Source organism: Microtus ochrogaster, chromosome 8 (assembly GCF_000317375.1).
Source record: "Microtus ochrogaster isolate Prairie Vole_2 chromosome 8, MicOch1.0, whole genome shotgun sequence".
Taxonomy (NCBI): domain Eukaryota; kingdom Metazoa; phylum Chordata; class Mammalia; order Rodentia; family Cricetidae; genus Microtus; species Microtus ochrogaster.
The window spans coordinates 41,962,058-41,975,140 of record NC_022015.1 but is presented as its reverse complement, the minus strand read 5'-3'; the positions used below and the strand labels follow the sequence as shown (position 1 = coordinate 41,975,140).

At 58.6% G+C, this 13,083-nt stretch overlaps 2 protein-coding genes across 4 annotated transcripts in view; one reads left to right on the top strand and one right to left on the bottom strand.

Annotated features, from left to right (window-relative positions):
• Positions 1-2,565, top strand: part of Mark2 (microtubule affinity regulating kinase 2) — a 107,268-nt gene extending 104,703 nt beyond the window's left edge. For all 3 annotated transcript variants that reach the window (XM_013347886.2, XM_005351870.3, XM_026781499.1), the window contains one exon: positions 517-2,565. In XM_013347886.2, coding sequence (XP_013203340.1) covers positions 517-877 — 361 coding nt within the window. In that variant the 3' untranslated portion in view covers positions 878-2,565. The remainder of the gene's footprint in view (positions 1-516) is intronic.
• Positions 2,566-2,730: 165 nt separating this feature from the next.
• Positions 2,731-9,544, bottom strand: Rcor2 (REST corepressor 2). The gene is made up of 12 exons (XM_005351869.2): positions 8,854-9,544; positions 8,124-8,180; positions 7,772-7,852; positions 7,503-7,555; positions 7,253-7,414; positions 7,019-7,143; positions 6,859-6,928; positions 6,564-6,779; positions 4,996-5,073; positions 4,246-4,303; positions 3,700-3,929; positions 2,731-3,604 (listed from the first exon to the last, which is right to left on the bottom strand). Exons 1-12 carry the CDS (start codon positions 8,978-8,980, stop codon positions 3,290-3,292), a joined length of 1,572 nt encoding a protein of 523 aa, XP_005351926.1. The 5' UTR covers positions 8,981-9,544; the 3' UTR covers positions 2,731-3,289.
• Between the last annotated feature and the right edge of the window lie 3,539 nt (positions 9,545-13,083).

Below are 13,083 nucleotides of genomic sequence, written 5' to 3'. Positions count from 1 at the left end.
CTCTCTCTCTCTCTCTGGCTATTCTGCCCTGCCTCCCTCTTGGGGCTCCCTTTCCTAGGAGAATTTCCCTTTCCCACGCCTACCCGCAGTGGCTCTGGGCCTTGCTCAGGTCCTAGTGCATTCTGGAACCAGAACCCTGGCAGGGCAGGGACACTCCAGGTTCCTACCCTTCCTGGCCTTGCTGCTCAGCCTCATCATCCTCATGGAGGACAGTCTGCTTGGTGCTGCTCAGTACCCTTGTTTCCTGCCTGATTCCCTAAAGAAAAGAACCAGTAACAGCATGGACCTGTCACCCTACCCCAGCTGGCCTCTTCTCACCCTCCATCCTGAGAGACAAGAGGCCTCCCATGTCTTATGTGCCTCTCCAGGACAAGGGACTGGCTGCTCCCTCTTCCAGCTGTTGCTGTGCTCCTTCCTGCTTTCCTCTCTGGCCTCAGAGTCTGTCTGCCAGGGTGGCTCTCTCATGGGTGGGATGTCTCAGCCCCCATCTTACACCTCCCTCTACCCTGTCCACAGACCTCACGTGGTAGGCGGTGGAGGCAATGACAAGGAAAAGGAAGAATTTCGGGAGGCCAAGCCTCGTTCCCTGCGCTTCACCTGGAGCATGAAGACCACGAGCTCTATGGAGCCCAATGAGATGATGCGGGAAATCCGCAAGGTGCTGGACGCCAACAGCTGCCAAAGCGAGCTGCACGAGCGATACATGCTGCTGTGCATGCATGGCACACCAGGCCACGAGAACTTTGTACAGTGGGAGATGGAGGTGTGCAAACTGCCCCGGCTATCTCTCAACGGTGTTCGGTTTAAGCGGATATCGGGCACCTCCATGGCCTTCAAAAACATTGCCTCCAAAATAGCCAATGAGCTGAAGCTTTAACAGGCTGTCAGGAGGGGGGCAGCAGAGACCCACCAGTGGACTTGGCTGCTTGGCCAACCCTGCAATCCCCAGGGAGAAACTGCAGGATGAGTTGGTGTGTCTCCCCTGCTGGCACTTGTCCCCTTCCAGGCTCTTCTCAGTTTTTTCTTCCATGTTTGTGGGGGATGGGAAATGGTTCTTTCCTCCCTCACATTCACCCCTGCCCAGAAGTCCCTCCTTCCCCTCTTCCCCTACAGGAGGCAAAGGAAGGGGAAGGTGTGGGGGGGGCAGGGCTCCCCCTCGGTACTGCGGTTGCACAGAGTATTTCGCCTAAACCAAGAAAATTTTTATTACCAAAAAGAAAAAAGAAAAAAAAAACTCCCAGCGGCCACCTTTCCTCCCTGCCCCATTGGGACAGTCAAGACTGGATCTGTGGGGTTCCTGGGAGGGTGGCTCAGGGCTGGAACACTCTCAGGCAAGAGTGGTGGAGTTCCCTGGCAGGCCCTCCGCCAGGCCCACTTTGGGCTTCTCCCCTCTCCCCACTTCTTTCCCCTCCAAGCGACCCACCAGAGGTGGCCTTCCCCGCCCCCGGGCCCTTGGGCTACAGGCCTTTACACTGGGGCCGGGTGGGGGTACTGCACAGCCTTGGCGAGGGCGGGCGGTGGGACCCTGGTCCCCTCCATACCATGTCCTCTGCTCACCTTCCCCAGAGCTGGGCATTTCCTTCCATGAGCTGCTGTGGGGATATCTGTCCCCTCCTCAGAAGTCTGTGCCATCTTCTCCCACCTTTCCGGCGGAAGGCGGGGCTGACCCCAGTACTGGGGGAGAGGTGGGGGTTGGGTCGTGGGCTCTCAGCCCCCAGGGGGCTGCTTGGGAGCGGGGACACAGCCTTCTCCGTTCCGGGCGTGTTTGAAAGCACAGCCCCTCACCACCACCCCACTGCTTCCCCTTCCTTGGCATTAATCTGGGCACCGTTCTCTTCCTTCAGCCTTGCCTTTTCTTCCTGGCGCTGCCGCCCCTCCTCTCAGGAGACTGCCCAGGGCCTCCATGGCTGCCTGGCGGAAGGCTGGATTGGGCGGCAGGTCCAGGAGCCTCTGTCCTTCATAGGGTGGGGCGAAGTGACTGGCACTTGCTAACCTCCAAGGCCAGTGTGTGACTGGGTGGCTCTAGGCGCTTGGCTGGTGGTGGCCACTGCATCCCTTAATTTATTTCTCTGCTGTTTCAGTTCTTGAGAAATTGGGGGAGTCTTACAGAGGCTGCCTCTGCCCTCACCTGAGTTGTACATTTTTTTTGTGATGGGTTTTATTTTTTATTTTATTTTTTTGATTTACAATGACTCCGCCCCTAGCCTGTGTCGTGTCACCCCCACCCTCACCGGTTCATCACCCTGGCTCCCAGACCAGGCCAGACTCAGCCACATGTTGAGTCCTTGGGTTCCAGGAAGGGACCTTGCCAACCTCAACCCTCCAGCCCCGTGCTCCACTGGCTATGGCTCAGACCAAGGGCTCCTCCTCCCCCCTCTTGCCCTATGGAACAGCCCGGGTGCTCCAAGGGGGCCAGGAGGGCATGGCTTGGCTCCCAGCGACTGGGGTGGGGGCCGGGGCACCCAGGCAAGGTGGCCCCTCCCTGCCTAGCCCCCTCTTCCCTTACCCTGCACTTAGTTTCTCCTCTGGATCAAACACGTAATAAAGAGAATGTTTGGAATCTGAGCTGCCTCCTGTTTCTTCTCCCTGTTGGGCGGGGACTCACTGCTCCCCGGGGCAAGATGTGGCCTTGCAGAATTGCTTACTGCCTAGGTCCTGGGGGGAGGCCAGTGCTAGGTGGCCAGCCCTCTTCCACCCACACAAAGACATAAAGACTCATACATTAAGAGGTTGCATTTATTTCTTTTTTAAAAATGTTGAAAAATAAACCCATGTCTGTGTAAGTCCCCAACCCTCCTTTCTCCAAGCTTCTTGGGGGTGGACAAAGTGGGCCCCCTACAGCTGCTCAGTATTCTTCCTACCAGGTCTCTGCCGTCACCACCCCAATCCCCTCCCCAGTGCACCTGACTTATTGCTAAAAGAAGGGAAAGGTGAATGAGGCCAGCTAACACCCCAACTGTCCTCTCGCCCATCCCCCATGCCAAAGTCACTACCCCCACACAAAGGGTAGCCCAGAGGCCAAGCCCTGGGCAGGCAGGCAAGGAGGCAGCCATTCCAGTCACAGCCAGGAAGCAGAGTTCTGCAGGCCCTGAGCTCTAGCCCCTGGCTGGGGGTTGACAAGCTTAGCTGCCAAGAACACATGCAGAACCCACAGGTCCAAGCTGTGCCAACTGGCAGCTCTGGGTCTTTGAAAGACCTGGCAAAAGCCCTAGTCCCTTCTGTCCTTAAGTGATGCTAGAGATATCCAGCCAAGGGTTCAGGAGCCTCTGGGCAGTGAAGGATCCAGGGCTCAAACTGAGGGTGCAGGGGGCTCCAAGGGGGCTCCAATCAGGGTAGGTGGAGGCTGAGGACCAGGGCGGGCACTGTGGCGAGAGGCAGCCAGGGCAGGGCGGATGAGAGGTGGTGGAGGCTGGTTGGGGGCCAGCCGGGGCTGCAGGAAGCGGCCCTGTTGCAAGGGAGGTGGCTGGCGGAGCAATGTGGGAGCTGTGGGCAGAGGTGGCCTCAGCAGTGGAGGTGGCTGGGAAAGTGAGGTGGGTGGTGGAGGTGGGGGTGGTGCAGGGGGTACTGATCGGGGTACTGATGTTGAGACAGATGTAATCTGGACCTGAAGGGGAGAGAAAAGGGTGAGGAGGCTGCTCCTGGACATACTCAGCAGCCCTAGACTCACCTGTCCTCTGAAGACAACCCCCTGCCTCTCACCTCATCATCTTCTTCTAGGGCTGGGGCCGGCACAGGGGCCCCTCGCCTGGCCTCTTCCATAGGGACTGGAGCTGCAGGGGCCCCATCCTGTTCAGCCTCCCATTCCTGCAGCACCTCCTCCAGGTTGAAGCGGCGACGGTAGCTCACAAAGAAGGTCTTCACTTGGGTCAGTGTCTTGTTCCCAATCACCTCTGCAATAGCCCCAAAGTCTTTGCCATATCTACGGATAGCTGCAAGGGTCAAAAAGGGCAGCAAACTGTAAGTGCCCCTCAGAACTATTTATTTCCCCTCCACTTCAGCTCCTGAAAAGGTAAGAGAGGTCTCTAAGGTTCTCGATTCTTTTTTTTTTAAATATTTATTTATTATGTATACAATATATGCCTGCAGGCCAGAAGAGGACACCAGACCTCATTACAGATGGTTGTGAGCCACCATGTGGTTGCTGGGAATTGAATTCAGGACCTTTGGTAGAGCAGGCAATGCTCTTAACCTCTGAGCCATCTCTCCAGCCCCAAGGTTCTCAATTCTTGCCATGGCATGACCCACCTTGTACAGCCAGAAGTTGTTCATCTGTGGTCCAGCGGGAATTGAACTTGGTATTCGCCTGAAAAGCAAGAATATAAACAATCATTATACTAAAAATATATAAAGGGAGGAGGGAATAGAGTGATAAATGGCCAGTGGTTAAGAGCACTGGCGCTCCAGCAGAGGAACCTATGGTCAGTTCCCAGCACTATCTGGAACTCCAGCTCTAGGGTATCTGGCGCCCTCTTCTGGCTTCCACGGTCAGCAGGGACACATTTACAAAGACAGTAGACAAACACACACACATGAAAAGAAATAATCTTTCAAAATGCCAGGATTTGGAAGGCAGAAACAGTCAGATCTCTGAGTTCAAGGCCAGCCTGGTCTACACAGAGAAACCCTGTCTCAAAAAGCCAAAACTAAGTAATGAATTAAAATACGTATGTGGGGGCTGGTTAGAAGCCTGGGGTGTAGGCTTCTGCCTCCATGAATTAAAATACGCAAGGGGGCTGGCTAGAAGCCTGGGGTGTAGGCTTCAGCCTTCGTGGCTGACGACCTGAGTGTGACCCCCAGGATCCACAACAGGAAAGGAAATGACTCCTGCAGATTATCCTCCGACCCCTCATGTGCACTGTGGGGTCCGCCCTGCCTGACTCCACCCACCCAAGTCAATATGAAAAGGGTTTTGTAAAAATACATGCTTCCTCCTCATTTCTGTTCTCCTCTAAGGGAAAAGCCCCTTTTGCACCCAAATAAACATAACAGCCTTACCTCAGGGGGGCGGAGAGGGTCAATGCCACCCTCCAGTGCTTGGCGGAGGCTGCTATTGGTCTGCTTCATGCTCTGAACCTACAGAGGCCAAGGAGAAAGGACCATGGGACTGTGCATCCCGAGAGGCCAACACCGCCCCCGTCCCTGCCCCAGCCCTCCCCTCCCTGCGCCAGCCCTCCCCTCCACAGAGCACTGAGCTCTACCATCCCAACCCACTCCTTCTTCAAAATCTTAGGACACTGACGATTTGCTCATGTTGGTGGTTTTTTGTTGTTTTGTTTTTTTGAGGGAACCACAGCCCAGTCTAACCTCAAACTTGCTATAGAGTTGAGACTGGCCTTGAACTCTTTTAATTCTCCTGCCTCTCCCTCCCAAGTGCTGGGACTACTGGTGCTTGCCACAGCACCCAGCTTTCTTATTTGAGAACAAGTCTTGGGGCTTGCTAGGAAGCCGAGGGGCGAAACAGACAGGTGGAAGTGCTCGCCACAAAACCTGATGACCTGAGTCTGATTCCCAGAACTCATAAAGGTAGCAGAGAACCATGTGAGCACAAGGCAACGTGCCCACACTCGTATCGTCTACACATACATACGTGCAGCTTGCACTTCCTAAAAGGTGCTTGCCACCAATCCTGACCTGAGTTTGATTCCCAGGTCCACTCCACAAGTTGTCTGCCCTCCACTATGCCATGTGTGAGCCCCTGCCCACACACAAAATAATAAGCCGGGCGGTGGTGGCGCACGCCTTTAATCCCAGCACTCGGGAGGCAGAGGCAGGCGGATCTCTATGAGTTCGAGGCCAGCCTGGTCTATAAGAGCTAATTCCAGGACAGGAACCAAAAACTACGGAGAAACCCTGTCTCGAAAAATCCAAAATAAATAAATTAATTAATTAATAAATTAATAAATTAATAAATTAATTAAACGAGATAAGGCCTCACATACCCCAGATAGCCTCAACTTCACTCTGTAGCCAAGGACAGCCACCTGCCTACGTCTAAGGTCTAAAAGAGCTTGAGAGTAAGTAGCTCAGCTGGTACTGCTTGCCCAGTGTGCATGATCCCCAACACTTCATAAACAGGACATGATGATACATGCCTGTAATCCCAGCACTGGGGGTCAGGGAGTGGAGGCTGGAGAGTCAGAAACTCAAGGTTATCCTTTATTACAGAGCTAGTTTGAGATTAGCCTAGAATACATGAGACCCTGTTCCCCACTCCTCCCAAAAAAGACCAGGGAGCTGCCCAGACAGGCAGTTAAAAGTGCTTGCCACAAAGCCCAACAACCTAAGCTTGCTCCCCGAATTCACGTAAAGGTAGAAAGAAACAGCTACATGAACACCAAGGCACACATGCCCATGCACCTTCCATACACACGTGAACACCTGTGCACGCACGTGCCTGCGCACACACACACCAGAAAGGAATGTCAAGCTATCCTGAGTCCCTGACAGTGGCAGAGAGTCAAGCTTAGCACTGGCACCATCTCCCTTTACACCTCAGCTGCCCCAACACAGGTCTTGGGAGCTGATGATCCCCTCTGCATGGCCCCCTTTCCTTGGGCCCCCACCTGGCGCTTAAGAGAGATGAGCTGTGAGTCGAGACCTCGGAGTGTGAGGTTAGCGAGGTCTGGGCTTCCCGACACCGCCGTGAGGCCTTCAGGACTCAGGTACATGCCCTTGGGTGGACGTCTCCGAGTTCGAAGTGGGTGGTGGCGGTACTGAGATACCTGAACCTCCTTCTTCCCAGGACCAGGCCGTGCATTCAGAGGTCGAGATGGCAGAGGCTGAAGGGAAATAAAGAACACTGTGTACTTCTGAGGCCAAGTTGAGGGGTAGGCAGGGCAGAGCAGCTAGGAGCCTTACCTCACGCTTGGGGTCTCCAGGATCTGGCTCTCCCTCACTCACAGTCCCTCGTCCCTCTTCAAGCTCATCACTGCTGACACAGGGCCAGGGAGGAAATGAGGCGAGGCCCAACCCAAAATATGGTCAGCCCCCTGCCCCTACCAGCAACCCCCACCCCCACCTGTCTTCTTTGTCCTTGCGGCCACCCAGCCGCCTGGCCTGCCTGTCCATCACACTAGTTCGACTTCGGGTCTTCTTCCAAGAGTAGTAATACTTCACCAGGCTGGGAATCAGCTTGTCAGGTAGCTGGGGAAGCAAGGCCAGAAACAGGAGTCCACCTGAGACTCTGGCCCCAGAGAAGCTGTTTCTGACTGAAGGGCTGAGGAGCACTCGATGGGCCATGGCATAGACTTACCATCTGCTGGATCCGCTGGAAGCACTTGCCATGAAATCCAAAGGCCTGTTCAAACAGCACCTTGTCCTCGACCGTCCACTCGTCAGGGAAGGGGGTGAAGTTGGCTAGATCAGCCAGCGACTTCTCCACGTCGTGTTTATGCCACAGAAGCATGCCGAGTGCCTGGCCCAGGACAGGGGCAGCTCAGGCTCTGCCACCCCGGTGCTGCTCTACCCTGTCCCACTCCCATCCCTCAGGACCTCCAGCCCACCTGCTCAATGTTGTAGCCATGCTTCTCCTTGGCCATGGCAATGTACTTGTCAACTGCAGGGGGAAGGAGTGGGGTCACAGAGGGTAAGCCCCTCAGAGCAAGGGCCTCTTGTCAGCCTATAGCCCCTTTCTATTGCCCAGGCTGATCTCAAGCTCCTAGGCTGTGCTCCTACCAGACTTCCATGTAGGTGGGGACTAATAGCCCACTTCTAAGGCAGGGCTGGAGCCCTGCTCCCAAGACTGGGCCTGACCGGGGCCCACCCCACTCACGTTTGGCGTCTGATACGCAGTGGTTGGGGGACCACACCAGCATCCCCTTCAGCTCCTTGTTGCTATAGCGCGCGGGGCTCTCTGAAAGGCAGAAGAGAGAATTAGCCTTGTGGCATTCACAGGGACAGGAGACCACTGAGCAACACAGTCAAGCTGGGAGGTGAGGCCCAGAAGGGAAGGAGGAGCAGAGACCCAGACAGGAAGGCAGAGCAGGAAAGTAACAGTGCCACGGGGCCACCCACCCCGCCCACCGCCTGTCCCTCAAGCAGGAGCCAGCCAAGAGTTCCCAGGTGGGGCTGCAGGCCAAGCCATCAGCCTCCACCCCTCCCTCCATGTCTGTCCTGCCACTCACCAGGCTTGCACTCCGGAATTACTGCTTGGTAATTGGTTCCAACACGGATCATGCTGTCTGTGGAGCCAGGGGAGGCAGTCAAGACTCCAGGGAAGTGGGGGGAGGATATGGCGGGGGAGGTGGCTGATTTGGAGTTCTTCTTTCTGGCCACTCAGGGCCCCCACCACCCAGGAAACTCACTTTTCCCTGGTAGTCCCCCCCACCCCAGCTAGCCTCCGAGACAGAGGGGAGTGGGAGAGAGACCCTGCCTAGTCACGGCCATGGGGGGAGGGGGTTAAGAGGACAGTTTTAAAGGCCAGGCCAGAGCAAAGTGCTTTGTTCTGGCTGGGGGGTGGAGGCTTGGAGGGTTGCCCCTAGACCTGGACCTCATCCTTGCAGGGAGCCCTGGGCTCCTCCCCACCACATGAGCTTCACAGCTCCGCATGGAGGTGTCTTTCCAGCCCCTGGCCCAATCAGACCTCAGTCCCCTGCAGGTGGCAAGAAATAAGGGACCCAATCCATCCAAGTGAGGCACCCTATAAGCTCCCTCAGCAACGGAGGGCAAAGGGGAGGTGGGTGGGCAGCGGCCCAGGCTGTGGATTCCCGGTGCCGGTAGCCCCAAGCATGAGAAAGCAAAGGCTGCAATTCAGGAGCGGCAGAAACCATCTGTGGTTTGCAACTCTCCCCCTCCCCACCTTCTGTGTCTCCTCCCCGGACCAGCGCGCCTTTAACCCTAGGCCATCGGGCTCACCGTGCGAGTGCTCCTCCTCGCTGCTGTCATCCTCCGAGTGCGGCTGTCCGCCGTTGGGTGCCGTCTTGGCCCGACTTCGGGACAGAATCCCGGAGCCCGCACTGGGCTTCTCCATCACCGAGGGCATTACCCCGCCCGGCTGCCCCGGGGGGGCGCGGGAGCCTTTGGAGAGCGTCGGAGCTTGCCGCGCTTGCCTCGAGTGCCGCGCCCGGCCCGACCTGGAGAGGTCGCCACTGAGGCTATGAGAAGCGGGAGGTCAGCGTGGCCAGGGTCCGAGAGGTCGGGGCCCCGGAGGGCTGCCCTAGCGCTGCGACCCCCACGGGCGAGGACCGCAGAAAAGTTTATGAAGAAGTGGGGGTACGTGGGGGACGATGCGGCCGGGGGCACACTTGCTCCGTGCGCCCTTCGGGGTTGGGGCTCCCCCGGGAGGAGTCGGGGTGCGCTGCCCTCGGGGAGCCCCGGAGCCGCGCCGCGCGCCTGCCCACGCCGTTCGGCCGGCGAGGGCTGCCGCGCAGTGGCCGCCGCTGCGGGCTCCGCGCCCCTCGGCTATGCCGAGGATGCCCAGTCCCCACTGGTGGGATCCTGCCCGTCCGGACCCCACGACAGCCACTCCAGCCCGCGGGGGCCCCGGCGGTGGGACGGCGCGCACGGCGTGCGGCGCTGGAGCAGAGTTGCCGGGAGGCGGGCGCAGCGCAGCCGCGGGCGCCGCCTCGCACCCTCCCCGGCGCGCTCCTCGCCCCGCCGCGCTCGCGCTACCGCCGCTCACTCGCCCGCTCTCCGCCGCCGCTCGCTCCTCGCGCACACAATGAAGCTGCTGGCAGGGAAGTAGTGCCGGCTGCGGCCTCAGCACCCCTCCCCCAGTCGATGCCTCCGCCAGCTGAACATCTGGCCCTGGGGTGGGAGGGAGGGCCCGGGGGGCGGGGCCTAGGGCCGGGGCTAGACCTCCAGGGGGTGGGGTCAGGACCAGAATGGGGCGCGCGTACCCCCCCAGGGAGCGCCCCTCGCGTCTTTGAGCTCTCAGACTTGGCCCCTGTGGGGTAGACCTCAGTGTCCCCCAGGAGAAGCCCCGGGGTCAGCCCCACCCACAAGCACACCGGCTCCACACACTAGTGGGCTCCGATTACTGTGGTCTGCCCCGGGGGCCCAGAGGCCGCCTGTCCGCCCGCCCGGGTGGAGCCCAGCTTTTCCTTCCATTTCTCTTCCTGCCAAGGAACTCCCTGCCCCCCTTCCGCAGGGGGACCCCCCCCTTCATGCGCCCTTGGGGGCCAAAGCGGATGGGAGGCCGGACAGGCGCGAGATGAATTTCTCCAAGAGCTACTGGGCCAGAACCTGACTTCTGCGGGATCTGTGGGTCCCCAGGGGTCACCCTAGTGTCTCTTAACTGCTGCAGTCTGCACCCCAAATCAGTGGCACCAAAGAGGAATGGACATGAAAGCTACAGGGCAAGGTCTGGGCTGAAGGGGGCGAATTCCCCACTGGATTCACTGTCACCCCAGCTGGAAGCAGCATCCCCCCCTCCCCCGGACAGGCACGGGCAGAGTGACAGACAGGGAAGCCGGTTGGGAGGCACAGACGGAGTTGGGGGAGGGGGTGGGCAGAGACTTTCAAAGCCAGACCCAGCCACCCTGCCAGGCACACAAAGAGCCAGCGCACTCACCGGCAGCAGCTCGAAGCCTGCGAGCTGCGCCCGTGCCCGTCCCCGCCGCCTGGGGCACGTGCTGCAGCGCACACAGGCCTAAGCCCCCGCCCGCCGCCCCTCCCACGGGGAGCCCCGGACTCCTTGGACACGCCTCTATCCAGGCACACCCCGCTATGCCCAGATCGAGCCGAGCCTGCACTCGCACCCTCCTCTCCCTTCCCTTCCTTGGCCACTCTGTAATCAGATTCCTAAATTTAGAAGCAGCCCTGGCCCCAACCGGGGATCCCCGCCCCCATCCACTGGCTGTGGCCGACCGGCCGGGGTCCTGCGGTCAGGCCACGACCTGGCTGGGGCGTCCTGTTCCTGGGGGTTCCTTGCCCTCGGCTGGCAGAGGCAGACATTACCCCACCCGACTTTAGCACTATCGGGCCACATAGAGTCAGTGGCCACGTTGCCCGCCACACCTCGGGCCAGAGTTATAGGACCTTTTTCCTCCCCTTAAATCATGAGCTGGGCATCAAGGCCCAGGATGGGGAGATCTGGGACAAAGAGAAAATGAACGAACCAGAGGTTATCTGACCTGAAAGGGTCTGTTCCAAGAAGCAAAGTGACTTCTGGTGAACTGGTGAACTCTAGAAACCAGTGGCAGGGGGCTATACCTGTCCCAAGCTACCCTTTAGGGAGGTGATCCTATTTCTACGCCTTTGCCTAGCTGGTGACCGCTGTGCACAGCACAATCTGCTATGATGGCTGATTCCTTGCTTACGGCGACCATTAGTCAAGACTTCCCTTGGGTCCCCACCCTCCACTTGTCTCCTTCCATTCTAGAACCTAGGCTCCTAGGCCAAGATTTTGTCCTACCCCAGGCCTCAAACCTCAAGCTTAGTTCTTGTCTCCTTCCACCAGGGCTGCCCCACGGGCCTTAGCACACGGCCTAGCAAGGATCCCAAGCCACTGGCTTCCCTTCTGTCCTATAGCCACTTCTCCCATACGCTAGGACCCAATTCTGTTCTCATTCATCCCTGAAGCCAGCCTGGACCCCCTCCCACCCACTCCACCCCACACACCAAAGGAAGATCCTACTCTGGGGTGGGGGCAGAGCAGGGAGGTTTTATTATTATTTTGAGGTAAGGGAGCTGTCTGGAAGCCCTGATGTCGTGAGCCTTCTGCCAAGGAGGTAAGACACAACACAGTAGGGGCATCAGAAGAGTTTAGGGACAACTGTGGGGGCCACAGGGAGCAGAAAGGTGGCTGGTTCCATGTGATCAGTTTCAGCCCCAAGCTGCAAGGGTTCAGGGGAGGGGCAAGGCCCCACCCCTCCCACCTGCTGCAGCCGCCCCCTCCCCAGCTGGCCCCCTCTTTTGTGCGAAGGCACACAAAGGACAAGGGGCCCTGGCCGGTCTGGCCATCTGCTCCTAGCAGCCTGGAGGCTCTTAAAGAGACAGCACCCCCTCCCTGCAGCCCTAGGGCTGTGGGGTGTGGCTATGCCACAGGACTCAGTCCCCACGGTACCCCAGGTCCCACCCACCTTTCTCTAGTTCCCCAAGTCCTAAGGTCAGGAATCTTCTTCCCTCAGATGTGGGGTGCAGAGGTGCCACGTGGCCAGGAATATGGGATGTGATAAGGGAAAGAGGCAGCCAGGGGCCAGCCCCTCCTCTCATGCAGCCTGAGGAAGCACAGACGCAAGCTGCTAGAACCGGGTCCCTCACCTCCCTGAGGCCACCTGCAAGCTTGGCGAGAGAGCGCAGGTCTCCCGGGAATGCTCTCCCGCCATTTTGACGGATGAGCTTCCACTCTTGGCCCTCAGGGAGGGAAGGCGAACACGACAGCGCCCTGCCTTCTTCTCAGGGATGCAAGCCAGGGCACAGGCTGCCTCACAGCAAGCCCAAGCCCACAGTCAGGCACATTTGTCCCCTGAGCAGTCCTGCTGAGAGAACTAGGGCCCAGCTTGGCCCCATACAGGCCTCTGCCTGAGGCTTGCCTCCCTTGCCTAGGCCCTGAAAGACTCCTGGGCCCTCAGATCCCCAGGAAAGCCTGCTTTGGCCCAGCCAGCCCAGAACTCATTAATTTACCACTTGGTTCACAGACACAAACGTGCTTGATAGCTTGGGTCATTGTGTTCACGGCTGTGTTCTTAGAGCCTAGCATACAGCAAGCGCTCAGCGTTGGCTGGAGGGAAGAGCAGGCAACAAAAGCCCACAGTCTTTTCCCTTAGCTGGGCTCCTGTGTGCTAGACCTGCTGGGCATCTTGCCTCCTCCCTCTTCAAGGTGAGGCAGAGGGACAGGGTTGAACAGGGATGCTGGGAAAGGAAAGGAAGGGTGACCTTGGGTGAGCCACCGGGCCTCCCCTCCTCTCAAAGGCGGGGGCAGCTCCAGCCAATCCCTAATCTGCCAGCCCTGCCAGACAGACTGGGACTGTCCGGGGCAGAGGCTGGAGGCTGGCTGCTGTGGTGTGGTGCCTGGGACCCTCGCCAGGCCTTCAGTGGCCACAGCCAAGGGGCTAAACTTGGGGAGGAAGGCAGCCTAGAGTGGAGGGAGGAGGGCGGCAGGACCCAGGCAGAAACCTGGTTGAGCAACGGGGGGGGGGGGGG